Genomic DNA, 15,207 nt, shown 5'->3' on the forward strand with positions numbered 1-15,207 from the left:
ATTAATACCTTAAAGTCAAATTTCCTGAAGCCAAAATAGGTACATGCATGTAAGCACAGTCTTAGAGGCCTTGTTCAAAATGGCAATATGCCACAAGCTTCCGATCACTGCATAGTGAACTATCCCAGAAAAAAACACCCCTACTGATCAGACTTCAGGTGGCATCTGCTATCAGGCCATGTTTAAGAGGTCAGTAGTGACTCCTACGCCATGCTGGTGTCCCTACTTCAGACCACCGCAGTAAACATTTTGAAATTCGACCCTGTGCCTCAACATTTACACTAGAACAGGTTTAACAAGCGGCTTGTCATATTAACACGGTCTGTGTTGCAAGATCATGACAGAAAATTCTACAGAGATGAACCCCTATAGTTTAGAAGCTGTGCAGTTCTACTGTGTACTGACAACTAGGCTAACTTCCACGTTGTGGAAGAATGACTGCAAGTAGGGAGGAAGAAGTCAGGTTTATAAAAAAAACTGATCAGCTACAGCTACCAGCACTCTCTATTCCAGGGAAGTTCCACAGATGTTGGAACCATTAAAGAAGCTCAAGGCAGCTTGTCCCAAAATGGTGCCCTGTCATCCAGCAGAGATGTGCCCCCCCTTTTCTACACATGCATCCATGATGGCGCATAAGCCAGCACAGATTTGTCTGTACAAAATTGGTTCCGTTTCCTGCAGGGGCACGCTTTGAAATATCATGGCAGTGTTAAACTTTTGAGTTGTGAGCTTGACAAATATACTCAGAATTAAAAAGTCAGTGACTAACCTATGGCAACTTTAGGAAATATTTGTGAATATTCACAAGGCACAATTCAGTTGGAGATCTCAGCAGGGTTATATTAGCCTTATAGATGAGAACAAACAAAAGAGAAGTGACTTTTTCCAAATCAGCAGCAAAGTTGCGTGGAGCTCAGATCTCAGTGCAGCAGACCACAGCTATTGCACAGCATTGCTTCAATTTAGGAGGACTGCATTTCAAGATCTCCACCTATTCCGAGTATCACCAGAACACATACTACTCACCTCCACCTTCAGAAATTAAGGCGCACACAGGGGGGTAATATCAGTGTAGTGCTTTATCTCCACCCACCGAAAACATTCACCTTTAAGTGAAAGCATTTTACAAACAATACAATGTCGACACCACTTATTTTTGCTTTGCATTAAAAAGGAAGAGTAAAACATTGGGAAGAGTACTACAGTCACATGGAAATTATGCAGAATTTTACAGCATACACTGCAGAATTTTAAACCCTGGATTTGAGACTCCTTTTGCTTCCAGGAAGGCTGGCTAAGGGACAACCCACTTTTTTTAAATATATAAAAGTTTTACAGGGACAATAATAAGAGGTTTAATCTGCCGGATTGTGATTTAGTACGTAGTGCATTAGCACAATTTGTTTTGTACACATGCTCAAAGGAAATTCTTCTAGTACAAAGCCATCTAAAAACTTGGACTGCACAAAACCTAGCTACTAAAATGAAGGTTTGGTTAAAAAAAAAAAAAAAAATCTATTTCCAAAAACACTTTACAGATAGAGGCTTTCAACTGCCATAACTAGGTGAAAGTTTAGTAGAATGATAACCAAAAACATACTATGAAGTTTCACAGATAGTTATGCTTTAAAAAAACAAACAAACTTAATGCTGGGTCTTAAACGGGTCAGCTTCCCCATCCAGAGTCTACTCCAAGGGCTCCTCCTTTTCTGCTGCAGTAACTCCTTTGCTTTCTTCCTCACCTCCTTCCAGCAGTTGCTCTTCCTCCTCAGCAGTGAGGGTTTCCTCTGCAACTTGTGAATTCTTCTCCTCTGTGTAGCCTGCTTCTACTTCTGCTTGTGCCTCTGCCTGAATCTCCTCTTGCTCCCCGTGATTCTCAGTTGCTTCTGCTTCTGGGTTCTCCGCTCGGTCTTGGCTTTCCTCATCTTTATTTTCTTCATCTTGGTTTTCTTCATCAATCTTGTTTCCATCTGCTCCTTCAGCTATTCCCTCCTCTGCATTTCCACTCGTTCCACCCTCTCCTTCCTCATGCTCCTCTTTCTCTTCTGGATCATCTGTGAAGGGATTCTCACCCTGTAAGTCAAGACAGAATTATGTTGAAGCTGTATTTGGACAGATTTGTGGCAGATGTTAGCTAAGACCTTCTCACTTAATTTCACACAAATGCCAGGTACATGAGATCCTCCTTCAGGGCATGAATATTTCTGATCACTAGGCTGGGACCAGCACTTGGAAGTTCTCTGTACCTGAAAGTATTTGTACAGAACCAGAGGGTTTAACCCTGGCCAGCTGTAAGTTAGTGAACCTTACAGCAGTGTGTGGTGAAGGCACCCATGAGGTTTGCCTTGTTACTGAGAGTTAATTTTATATTATGTGGAAGTTACTTGTAGGCCCCCCTGTTATTCCTTCTCCCAGCAAGGTCCAATAAACTATTGGAGTGCCATGCTTCTGCTGATATAAGCAGACTGCTTTCAGACCAACGAAGTTACAAGAAAAGTAAAAAGACTTGGTATACTTGGTCTATTGAAAGCAGAGCTGTTTGTAATGTCAGGGACAGGGAATGTTCATATTCTGGGAGTCCTCCTGACAAAGCTGAGCTATTGGAGATTTATTCTGTATCAAATGTAAAGTGACACTCTCCCATCCCCTATTTTAGAAGGTTTTTACCAGGCCTTGTCTATACTGAGAATTCATACCAGTTACAGACAGCAGTGTCACCGTACTGATACAAACCGGAAAAACTGTTATAAGCCAATGTTTGCATTGGTGCAAATCACCCCTTCTCAAAGCAGGGTGAGCTGCAGTGGCACACACTGCAGCTTAGTGTGGACAAGCAAAACTACAATAGGTGTATGTGGTGGTGCAGCTACACCAATGCCTACATTGGGGATTTCAGACAGCCAAGGGCTTAGTCTTGCAACCCATTTCCAATTCTGACGTGATTTAAGCAACCAACATTCAAGAAGTCTATCCATAGTAGAGTTGGTTACCAATCTAAAAATGGGGTTCCAAGTTACCCAATGTTGTGCAGCACCAATGCTAACTGACAGTTTGGAGAAGAACTACTAAAAACCAAGCTGTAACTGAAGACAGGAAGATACAAGCCTTGTTAGAATGCCAGTGATATAGGCATTTTAAGTACTGACAGAAAGACAAGCTCAAACCATGAACACCACAGATCAGCAAAGCTATGGACAAATGCTATCACAAGTGGAAAGCCAGGCTTTCTAACGAGGTGCTTACTATTAGTTCCTAGCCATCATGCTTGGCAAGGTATTAGCCTTCAGAATGGTCCCTAAATGCAGAGACAAGTGGTGACTTTTTGGTACTAGTCCTGGACTTTCCAGACAGTCCCAACCCATAGACCAACTACTGCCTTGGTATCAATGACAAGTTTTTGCGTTTATGTGGATCATAGGCCCCAACCTAAAAAGGAGAGGGTTACTCACCTTGTGTAGTAACTAAAGTTCGAGAGGTATGTCCCTGTGGGTGCTCCACTTCAGGGGTTGGTGAGTTCCGGTGCCATTGATCGGAGAGTTTTGGTAGCAGTGCCTGGTTGGGACGTGCGTGCGCAGTAGCGGTCTCGTGGCACTGTTGGCACCTCATCTAGTGCGCGCACAGTCCGACCCCTTCAGTTTCTTTTCTACCGCCGAGTCTTTCATGCAAACTCTGAAGTAGAGGGGAGGAGGGTGGCAGTGGAGCTACTTCTTCGGGTGCTGACCCTGTGGGTGGGTCCACTTCAGGTGACTGTAGAGCAGTGCCCTACTGTGGATGGAAGGGCTTCCGAGTTGTATTCATAGTTGACGCTAGCACTGTTAGGCCTAGTATCACATCGGAGTCTGAGTTTTGCATTACTGCATAGCGATTAATGAACGTGTGTTCAGACGCCCAAACGGTGGCCCAACATATCTCTGTGATTGGTAAATTATTTAACAAGGCTGTTGAGGTCCACATTGATCTGTTCAAATGGGCTCCAATCTCTGTCTGGGATTCTCTTTTTTGTAGTTGATAGCACAGATGGATGCAATTTGAGATCCATTTTGAAAGTCTTTGTTTTGATATTGCGGATCCCTTTGACCTTTCAGCCATGGAGACGAAGTCTTCAGAATGGTTTCATTCTATCTAGGTAGAATGCTAATGCATGTCTAACATCTAGAATGTGGAGGATGGTCTCTTGTGTAGTCTCATGTGGTTTAGGGTAAGTGAATTGATTGGTTGAGATGAAAGGATGATGAAACCTTGGGGACAAATTTTGGGTGTGGTCGTAGTGTCACTGTCTTTGAAGAATACAGTGTATGGCTGGTGAGCCATGAGAGCCTCTGTTTTACAAATTTGTCGCGCAGAAATAATCGCGACAAGGAATGCAACTTTCATTGAGAGGTGTTGTAGAGTACAAGTTGCACGTGGGTTCGAATGGTATTTTGGTAAGGCCTCTAAGGAGCAGGTTTAGATCCCATGCTGGTGTGGAGTTGTGTATTTCTGAGTACATGTTCTGTATTCCCCATGAGGAAATGCTTTGTGATCGGGTGTGTGAATAATGAGACACCATCTATCTTATGATGGAAAGCAGTTATGGCTGCTAGATGTACTTTAACTGTACTTGTGGAGAGTACTGATTGCTTTAGTTCCAATTTGTATTCCAAGTTCAAATGAAGTGGTGCTGTAAGTGGAGTTATGCATTTGTTTTGGCACCATATGGAGAACCTCTTCCATTTCTGTAGGCAAGTTGCACAAGTGGCTGTCTTTCTGCTGGGTAAAACAGGTTTTACCTGTTCTGAGCAGGTTAATTCTTCGTGTTGGAACCATGCCTTCAGATCAAGTTTGGATGGAGGACTTGACCTTTGTCTTGTGAGAAGAGAGCCCGTCACAGCAAGAGCGTGTATGGTGTGCAGATTACCATGCAGATCAGGTATGGGAACCATGTCTGTCTGGGCCACATTTGGGCTATAAGTATGACCTTGGCTTCGCTGGTTTGTATCTTGTGTATTACTCTGGAAATTAAAGGTATCGGTAGGAATACATATAGGAGAGATTCGTGCCATCTGATGAGGAAGGCACCCCCTAGGGATTGTGTTCCCAGTCCTGCATTTGGCATTTCATGCTACTGCGAACAAGTCGATGTATGGGAACCCCCACATGTGGAATGTGTTGTATGATGTTGTCATTCAGTTCCCATTCGTGTTCTTGGGAAAAACTGTCTGCTTAACGTGTACGCCACTGTGTTCTGCCAACCTGGGAGACATGATGCTGTAATGGTGATGTTGTGTTTTATGGACCAGTTCCATATTTTTATGGCTTCTGTGCATAGGAAGTGAGATCAAGCTCCCGCTGTTGGTTTATGTAAAATATATATGCAGTGTTGTCCATCGTGACTTTTATTGTTTTGTTCTGGATTTTTGGGAGGAAATGGTTGCATGCGTTGTGAACCGTGTGTAATTCAAACAGGCTGATGTGTAAATGTGTCTCCATGGGAGACAACTTCCCTTGGATTGTATGTTGGTTTAGGTGGGTGCCCCAGCTGATCTGTTGTGATCAGTATGGATGATGGATTCTGCTGGAATGGGATCCCCGCACATTCATTACAGTGGTGGACAAGACCATGAAATGTGTGTTGGACTTTTGGTGTTAGTTTTAGGATTTGTACAGTCTGTGCTTTCAGACATCCCTGTAGGCAGCACATGTATAGTCAAGCATGTTTTACTACGAAGGTGGTGGCCGCTGTATGTCCCAGCAGTTGAAGGAAAGTGTGTGCTGATACCTCTCGGCTGTTTGTGACCACTGATATGAGAGTGGTCAGTGCTACGAATCTGGTAACTGGCAACGATGCCTTGGCCTCTATGGACTCCAGGTGCGCTCCAACAAAGTCCAATTGTTGTACTGGGTTTAGAGTAGATTTCAGTTAGTTTATTTGCAACCCTAGGGTGTGAAAGAGGGTTATAGTCCTTGGGTAATATTTACTGTTTCTGCTTGAGTAGGTCATTTCAGTAGGCAGTCGTCTAGGTATGGGAAGATCAATATTCCCCATCGGCGCAAATGTGACGCAACAACTGCTAGGGTTTTGGTAAAAACTCTCAGGGTTCTTGAAAGTCTGAAAGTTAGCACTCTGTATTGGAAGTGGTCTTTCCCTACTGTGAATTGTAGAAACCGTCTGTGTGCGGGATGGATGGTGATAAGAAAATATGCATCTTGTAGGTCGAGGGCTGAGAACCAGTCCCCCTTTTCCATTACTGGGATAATTGAGTTCAGTGTGACCATTCTGAATCTGTGGATATGGACAAACTTGTTAAGTTTTCTGAGATCTAATATGGGTCTCCATGCACTGTTTTTCTTTTGAGTCAGGAAATAGTGGGAATAAAATCCCTTTCCGCTGTGCTGTTTTGGAACTTGTTCCATGGCATCCAGTTGTAGAAGATGCTTTATTTCTTGTCATAGAAGGTGCTTGTGAGAAAGGTCCCTGAAGTGGGACAGGGAGAGGGAAGGGGGACAGGTAGGTGGAATGGAGATAAAAGGGATGGCATAACCTGTTTGAATGATCTCCAATACCCAGTAGTCTGTGGTGATGGAGGCCCACATATGATAGAATGGTCGTAGCCAATGACCAAAGGTCTGGGTTGGTGGTAGTACTGGTGCTAGTTGTTGGGGGAGGTCAGCCAGACTCTCGACCAACATTTCAAAATTGCGTCTTGGCTGGTGGTGCTTGGGATGCCGCGGACAGAGACTGGGAAGGACAGTGTCTTTGTGGCCGAAGTCTGTGTCTCTGGTTGTCATGTGGCCTCTGTTGTTGCAATGTATGGTCTGTTGCGGGAGTATGGTTGGCATCTCTTCTGTCTGTTTGGGGGGGTGTAAATGCCGAGGGTTCTCAATATCACTCGTGAGTCCTTCATGGAATGTAGGACTTCATCTGTCTTGGCGGAGAACAGCTTGACCCTAATCAAAGGGGAGGTCTTCTATCTTAGTTTGGAGTTCTCACAGGATACATGAAGAACGTAGCCACAATGCTCTGCGCATTACTATTGCTATTGTGTGTGCAGTTGTGTCAGCGACATCAAGGGATGTTTGGAGCGCTGTTCTGGCTATGAACTGTCCCCTTATTAACGATTGCTTGGAATTGTTCCCTCTTGTCTTCAGAGATTTCATTGAGGAACTCGTTCAGTTTAACGTAATTATCGTGGTCGTATTTCGCTAGCAACGTTGTGTAGTTGGCCATGCAGAATTGCTGAAGAATACACTTTCTGCCCAAATAGATCTATTCTCTTCCAATCCTTGTTTTGGAGTGTGGATCGGGATTGGAGTCGTTTACCCCTGGCTGGCGGCATCCACCACTAAGGAGTTGGGCTGTGGGTGTGAAAAAAGAAAGCCCATTCCTTTATTAGGTACATAATACTTTGTCTGCAGGTTGGAAGAATAGTGGTGGGCGTTTGCCACACCGTTTCCATCAAGGCATCATTTATCGGCAGGGCTATCTTTACCATAGAAGAGGTGTGTACGATTTTTAAGAGTTGGTGTTGGGTCTCAGTTGCCTCCTCCAGCAGAATATTCTGCCGGTGTGCCATTCACCTGAACAATTCTTGAAAATGTTTAAAGTCACCTGCGGCAGTGGAAGGTGGAAGCATCACCGATCACCCAGAGAAGACGATGAATTGTGAGCAAGTGAGGTATCTTGTTCTGTGGATTCCCCTCTATCGTCTCCAGTCTACTCTGATGCCTCTGAAGGCTCTAGTAATGATGCTGTTGTTTAGCGTATATGTCTCCTCTGAGGAGTGGGAGGTTTGGAGAAAGGAGACTTGCAGGCTCCTCGGGATCCCATTGTGGTCATTGTATAGGGAATGGCATGGGAGGGCACATCCAGGGATTGGTGAGCCAAGGATACATGTTCCTGGTAAGCTGCTCTCTGGTTCTTGTGTAGGACATTGGTATCCGGTGCCTGATGAGAAGACTTCTTCCTCAAGATCCTCCTCGTCTTCGCTGGAAAATGGTGAAGCAGTAGGGGAATCTGGTTGGTCCGGTGCTGTTGGTACTAGTGAGCTATTGGTGCCAAACAGAGGCAATCTGGGAGTAGAGGTTACTTCCATGTCTGCCTTATGTGTAAGAGGACACAATGCCATTGTTTAGGGTGCTGTTCCTTTCTGTGCCAATGCTTTAAATAGTAGCTTGGTCAGTGCAGATGGTTTCTGCGTGGCCTTAGTCAGTGCTGGTGATGTCGTCCTTGATATCTCTGTGGACGGTTCTGATGAAGTTGGTGCTGGCATTGCCAGTGGCGAAGGCTGTGGCACCATGTCCTTTGTAGGAGTAGTCGGTGCCGTGGAGGAGGAGGCTATTTTGTGCCTACCACTTGACTCCTTTCCCCTACCGGCAGAGGTCCTGGTACAGAGGAGGTGCCTGTGCATCAAAGGTGCCCACTCTGCCTGAGGTTGGCACGGAGGGTAGATATCTCACTGGAAACCGTTGCTTTTTTAACTGTTCTCTGCTTGGGGAGGACGTGGCCCTTTTCCTTGATTTTGTAGAGGAATTAGCACTTGCTCAGTCCACCGAGGATGTACCCGGAGAGTCCCTTATCGAGGGTTGTCCGGGATCTGAGGTGGACGTTAGGGATTTCTCCATTAAGATGACTTTAAGTCGGAGATACCTGTCTCTCCTCGCTCAAGCTTTGATGTTGCTGCAGTGAGCGCACTTTCGTGGTACGTGCGACTCACCTAAACAGCGGACGCATTGTGAGTGCCCATCTGAAATAGGCATTGCTTCCTTGCATGAAGTACATCTCTTGAAACATGGGGATCCAGGCATATTTTTGATGTCCCTCATAGGATGGGAAAAACGGGAGGGAATTTTTTTTTGGAGAATGAGCTGTCAAACAGGAATAACTGAAACTTAACTAACACTAATTTAACTGACTCATTATTTAGTTAAGACGCAGTTAGTAGTAATCTATCATCTTTTCTAGGATTTCTTTGATGTTGCTGGAGAGCTCCATCTCTGGCAGAGGATGGTTGAGAAGGAACTGTAGGGGTCGGGCTGTGTGCGCCCTAGATGAAGTGCCAATGGCACCACGAGACAGCTACTGTGCATGCACACCCCAACCAGGCACTGCTAATGAAAATCTCTGATCAATGGCGCTGGAATGCACTGACACTTGAAGTAGAGCACCCACAGGGACAGCACTCTAAGTAGGTGGTTAAGTTGTTTACCTTTATAATATTCAATATCACTCTTCTGAAAGGGAGAGCAGGCCTGCTGCTAGTAAGCACTGCTCCTTACTTCTATCCCCCTACCCCCGTCTTAATGCACAAAAGTAGTCTGAACTATGGGAGAGGGGATGCATCAAACATCTAGCTTTAACTTGAGCTTCTTACCCAGAAATCCATTTCAACACTAGCCAACTGTTTACAGCACCAAGGGAAGTCAAATTAGCAGCTCTTGAAAGTATATACTATCTTGAGTACTCAAACTGACACTAATTCCAACAGTAATAGGCTAACAATGCTACATTTTTGCTAGTGACCCTGACTATAAAACTGCTTAAATTCTATTCCATTCAACTGAAAAGGGACACATTTCTCATCCCTTGAAGACCTGGACTTTGCAGATGATGTCACTCTCCTATCACATACCCAACACCATATACAAGAAAAAAATAACGCATTCAGCCAGCAAATTGGACTGAAAATCAACCGCAGTAAGACAGATATCATGACCTTTAATATTGCCTCACCATCATCAGTACGGATAGAGGATTATGTTCTCACCAATATAGAAACATTCACATACTTGGGCAGCACCATCAGCCAGGATGGCGGAACCATCAAGGACATCTGGAACAAAAATCAATAAAGCCAGGAACACCTCCAGGAGCTTAAATACAGTCTGGAAATCAAAATATAACACCAAAACCAAACTCAAGATTTATCAGAGCTGTGTACTTTCAACACTACTTTATAGTGCAGAATGCTGCAGAATGAGAAAGTATGACATGTCCAAACGGTCTTCATTCCATACAACCTGCCTCAGAAAAATCCTCTGCATCTTTTGTCCCAGAACAATCTCAAACCAAGATCTATTGACACAGTGCAGCCAAGAGGATCTGAGCACCATCATTGCCAGGAGGCGTTGGAGATGGATCGGTCATGTGCTTCAGACGGAAACTGATTCCATCACAAGAGTAGCAATAAGATGGACACCTGAAGGCAAATGAAAATGAGGCCACCTGAAAACAACATGGCGAAGAGCTGTGGAAGCCGACCTGAAAAACCTTGGGCACAGCTGGGAAACCATTGAAAGACTTGCCAGAAACAGACAGGAGTGGAGGAGGAGTGCCCTAAACGCCAGAGGCTTAATAGGAACATGATGATGATGATGAAACTGAAAATGTTAAAGGAAGAGCCTACCCCTGTTCATTCAGGAATTAGGAGCAACATTAAAGGTGGGAGACAGTAGAGATGAGGAAGCTAGTCATACATACTATGAAAGTCCTTGAGCACCACTCAGCCAACCCTTAGGGATCTGACATTGTATTGGGGAAGTACTTTGGAACTTCAGCCTAAGAATTAGCTAGCAAGAAACTTAGTCTGCAAAAAGCAGGTAGTCCGAAAATTCTGCAGTGCAGAAGCTGCGTGGCTCTCTGCTCAATCCAACTGAAAGCTGCTTTGCAGGTATTTACCTTCAAATACCGCTCCAATTTCTTGCTGATTAGTTTGTTATTGAGAATACTTCTTGCAACTACTAAAGATGATTTCTTGGACTGCTCCATCATGGCCTAAAGGGAACAGGAGTATTTAAAGAAACCAGAGTTAAGTTTTGAACTGAGTCATGTAATACTTCAATAGTTGCTTCTAGCCCAATGGTTCTCAAACTGGAGTCCGAGAGGGTACTCCAGGGGGTCCGCGAGTCATGTCTGGGGCCACTGGCCCCGCTGAGCAACTCCTCCCCCTCCCTCCCAGTGTCTCCTGCACGCCGTGGAACAGCTGTTCAGCGGCATGCAGGAGGCACTGGGAGGGAGGGGGAGGAGCAGGGATGGGGCGCGCTCAGGGGAGGAGGCGGAAAGAGGTGGGGCAGGGTTGGGGCCTTGGGCTGAGCAGGGGTTGAGCACCCCCAGGGAAAATTAGAAGCTGGCTTGGGGGGGGGGGGTTCCACAAAATATTTTAAATCAAAATGGGGGTCCTCAGGTTGCTCAAGTTTGAGAACCGCTGTTCTAGCCACGTTTATCAGTTATTGCAGACATGCTGAATGACTCTAGATGTGTTTGACACAACCAAGTTTCCTATCTGCCACCATTACCACCCCACCAAATTTAGTTTTCAGCATGCTCCAGAATTTGTATTGACAATGCAGCGCTTTAGAGGTAATGGGCATGTGTGACTTTACATCCCATCTTTTCCTTGGTGCCAAGTGTGGCTTTTTTGGCCCTGGGGAGGGAATCTCATCTTTCAATCCTCTTGTGGGCAGGGGTAGAGGTAACATGAGCATTCTAAAAAAGCAAACATAGTGGAGGGACATGGAGCACCTGAACAAGTCTGCACTGCATTAATTGGTAGCCATTTCATTGCTAACATGCTTTAGTGCTAATATTTAAACAGACATTGGGCTTCAAAATCAACACCTTCTTTAGATGTATGGGACAATTCAGAGCCATCTGCTCAGATTATCTATTTAAAGATTTAGGAAGGCTATTTATACATGTGAGGTTCTCTTTAAAACCAGAAGAATCAAAACATCAGAGGATGGATTCTACAGCAAATGGGTTGCAGAAGATATGGGATCCTGCTAGCATGTTACACCGCTGTTCCTCACAATATGAAGAGATTACTTTTCTGCTGACCTCTTACAAGAGTGAAGATCAGTATTCTACAATACTAGACCACCATATTGCAGTATCACAACTATGAGCTGTTACCATAGAGACCACTACTGCAGAAAGCTTTAAAAAGGCTAGTCCTGGTTTTAGGTTCCATTTTCCCCACATAGCTCATAGGCTGTATGAATGCAATCATATCCAGTTTTTAGCATTCATCAGATTGTTTCATTAATTAAAACAAAACCCTGCAACCTGGATTTACCTTGCAGGGATAAGCTGATCTCCATATCTGCCCAGCCAGCTATAGTGGTATATTGGCATTTATATATACACACACATTTAACCAGCTGCACGCTTACTCTGCGGTTGTGGTTGTGGTCAAGGGACTTCAGGTGCTTCTGGATAATTCCATACTGCATTGGGATGAAGAGGTCACATGCAGCACAGTGAGCAGCCTCCACCTTTTTAATAAAGTGTTCCATGCCAATATCTGAGGAGAGACAAGAGCTTTGTTCATCTAACTTGAGTTGTGGTGGCCACACCACACTTCAGGGAGTTTTGCAGTTTTTTCTGTGAGTTCACTTATCTTTAGTATACTCAAGCACCCCTAGAGACTGTTTCCTACAATGTGATGCTCAGTCTTGACCAATAAGGATGAGGGGAAGCATTGCATAGCCATAGTCTAACAGACCTGAGGCCCAGAGTATGGCTGTACACCTCAAAGATGAATGCTGCTGGTCACTGCTGCATCAGTGCATTGACTATAGCATGCAAAATGTTTCCAGCTAGTTGATCACCAAGCTAGCTTGTAGTACACAATTGTGTCCTACATCAGTGGTTCTCAACCAGGGGTATGTGTAGCCCTGGGGGTACGCAGAGGTCTTCCAGGGGGTACATCAACTCATCTAGATACTTGCCCAGTTTCATAAAAAGCACTAGCAAAGTCAGTACATACAATGATTTGTTTATACTACTCTATACTCTATACACTGACATGCAAGTACAATATTTATATTCCAATTGATTTTAGGATATGGTAAAAATGAGAAAGTAAGCAATTTTTCAGTAATAGTGTCCCATGACACTTTTTAAAAAAATGTCTGATTTTGTAAGCAAGTAGTTTTTAAAGTCAGGTGAAACTTAGGAGTATGCAAGACAAATCAGACTCCTGAAAGGGATACAGTAGTCTGGAAAGGTTGAGCGCCACTGTACTACGTTACTTGCTGTTGACACACCTCAGTGCCATCTCTCCTAGAAAGAGGATAGGACTTTCCATTTAACTAACTTCTATATTTTACTCTAACATGAGAAATAAGGCTCCCGTATATGAATCTGCTGATTATTCTTGTGTGAATTTAGAGCTCTCCAAAATAAGAGCAAATTACTATAGCATGCAAGGTAAATATTAAAGCATAAATATGGGAAAAGACTTCCCATCTTGCACAAAGTAGTAAAGTTGAAGAATCACCAGCTATAGACACGTGTTCCTGATCAATATTTCAGTTTTCCATGAGCAGCTTTTAAAAGCACGGTTCCACTCTGGAAGTTTATATGCAATAAAAGGTGCCTCAGACAGACACTTCATGTCTGAATAGGATCAGATGATTTAAGTAACAAGAATACTTTACTCCTGTTGGCACTGTAGAGCAACTTCTATTTCTTCCTGTTTATCAGTCGTGTTTGCCATGTTACAATTTACATGGCACCAGTGGGACTGACTGGCAACAGCAATTAGGTTGTACAGGTTCCAAGAACCTAACCTGCTTTGCTAAACCTTTACTGGTGACAAAAACAAGGAAAGAATCTAGTTTGATTCTCAGATCTCAGGATAGCTTTAACCATGCTTTACTTGGGAAGTGTGCACATTTTAAAAACTCAGCATAACACAAAAAAGGAACCTCACAATGGCTTTTGTTTTTCCCCATTTTCTGAGGGAAGTTGCACATTAAGGTAGCTTCACAAAAAAAAAAAAAACCATGAAGATGCAGGGAGACTTGCTATTACCTTGGGTAAGATCTTGGTCTTTATAGATCTGTTGGATAACTGCATTAATGTCTTCAATTGCTTTACGGCGTTCTTCGGTTTTCTTTGTTTTGTTAGCAACGTAATCCTGTATTGTACAAAAATATTTGTTATTAACTTCAGCTGTACATCTGACCATTAAATGTGACCATCAAAAATGCAAAGCACAGCATGTATTGTACTTACTCTACACTGCAGTTATGCCTTTCATCAGGGCATTTCAAGACCTTTGCAGCCCCTTAACCCAGCCCTAACTGTTCTCTTGAAGGTAGTCAAGGACTGTCTGCACTTTATAGATGATAAAGTGCAGAGAACTCAGATCCTGATGCCCAATCCTGTGCTCTAAATCACACCTGTAGTAGTAGTTTCACATCTAAGTTTTCATAGTCTTGACCAGGGGTCTCAAACACGCGGCCCACGAGCTCCTCGCGGCCCCCCCGCCCTCCCCCAGCATTTACCTAGAGAGGCTCCGGCCCGATGCGCAGCGGGGGCTCAGGATAGGGGGTCGGGGTGCAGGAGGGGTGCGGCAGGGGGTTGGGGTACGGGTTCAGGGCAGGGGGTCAGGGTGCGGCAGGGGGTTGGGGTGCAAGAGGGGTTGGGGGGGGGCACGGGCTCTGGCCTGGCACGCACCTGGGGCCGGGCAGGCTCCCTGCCGCTCCGGGAAGCGGCCGGAACCTGGGGAAGGGGGGGCACATGGGTCTGTGTGTTGCTCTTATTTCAGGCAGCACCCCAGGCAGAACTCCCATTGGCTGTGGTTCGGGGAAGGGGTTGGAATGGGGGCAGGGAAGGGGTGGGAAGAGGCGGGGCAGGGCCTCATGGAAGGGGTGGAGTGGGGGTGGGGCCGAGGGTGGCGGGGGGGAGGTATCAGTAATGCGGCCCTCGGGCCAATGTACTAGTCCTCATGTGGCCCTCGTGGTCATTTGAGTTTGAGACCCCTAGTCTTGACTATTTGAACTATCCATTCACATCCAACTATCAAAGTTTTTTTGTTTGTAATTTTTTTTTTTTTTTTAGGTCTCCGACAACCAACATGAAATAAAGGTGCACTGTATAGCCTGAAGTAATGGGAAACTTAACCAAAGATTCACCTGGAGGAAGTCAGCTGTCTGCTGAGGCAGTTTTGTTCCAACAAATTTGAAATGCTCCTTGTGGAATTTGCTTTCCAGATGAACATTCATCTCATCCTCATAGAAGGTCCGATATTTGCACAGCGAACAAACAAACTGAATCCTACCAAGAGAAAGTTAGAACCAAGTGAGAACTCAAACCCCAAGCCCCAGGGTTCCATTCCAGGCTCCCCATCAGCTTGACAATACTAGTAGTTTCCTACTAGTACTTAGCGGTACAATTAAAAAAGAGCACAGCTCATTCAAGAGGACAAGTCTTATACCTGGGTT

At 44.7% G+C, this 15,207-nt stretch overlaps 1 protein-coding gene across 3 annotated transcripts in view; it reads right to left on the minus strand.

Annotated features, from left to right (window-relative positions):
* Positions 1–849: 849 nt before the first annotated feature.
* The window catches only part of AKAP8L (A-kinase anchoring protein 8 like), a 43,626-nt gene continuing 29,268 nt past the window's right edge, over positions 850–15,207 (minus strand). For all 3 annotated transcript variants that reach the window (XM_065419183.1, XM_065419182.1, XM_065419184.1), the window contains 5 exons: positions 14,899–15,040; positions 13,793–13,898; positions 12,148–12,278; positions 10,655–10,750; positions 850–2,073 (listed from right to left, as the gene is read on the minus strand). In XM_065419183.1, the coding sequence (XP_065275255.1) occupies positions 1,687–2,073; positions 10,655–10,750; positions 12,148–12,278; positions 13,793–13,898; positions 14,899–15,040 (862 nt within the window). In that variant the 3' untranslated portion in view covers positions 850–1,686. The remainder of the gene's footprint in view (positions 2,074–10,654; positions 10,751–12,147; positions 12,279–13,792; positions 13,899–14,898; positions 15,041–15,207) is intronic.

This window comes from Emys orbicularis, chromosome 19, assembly GCF_028017835.1.
Source record: "Emys orbicularis isolate rEmyOrb1 chromosome 19, rEmyOrb1.hap1, whole genome shotgun sequence".
NCBI lineage: Eukaryota > Metazoa > Chordata > Testudines > Emydidae > Emys > Emys orbicularis.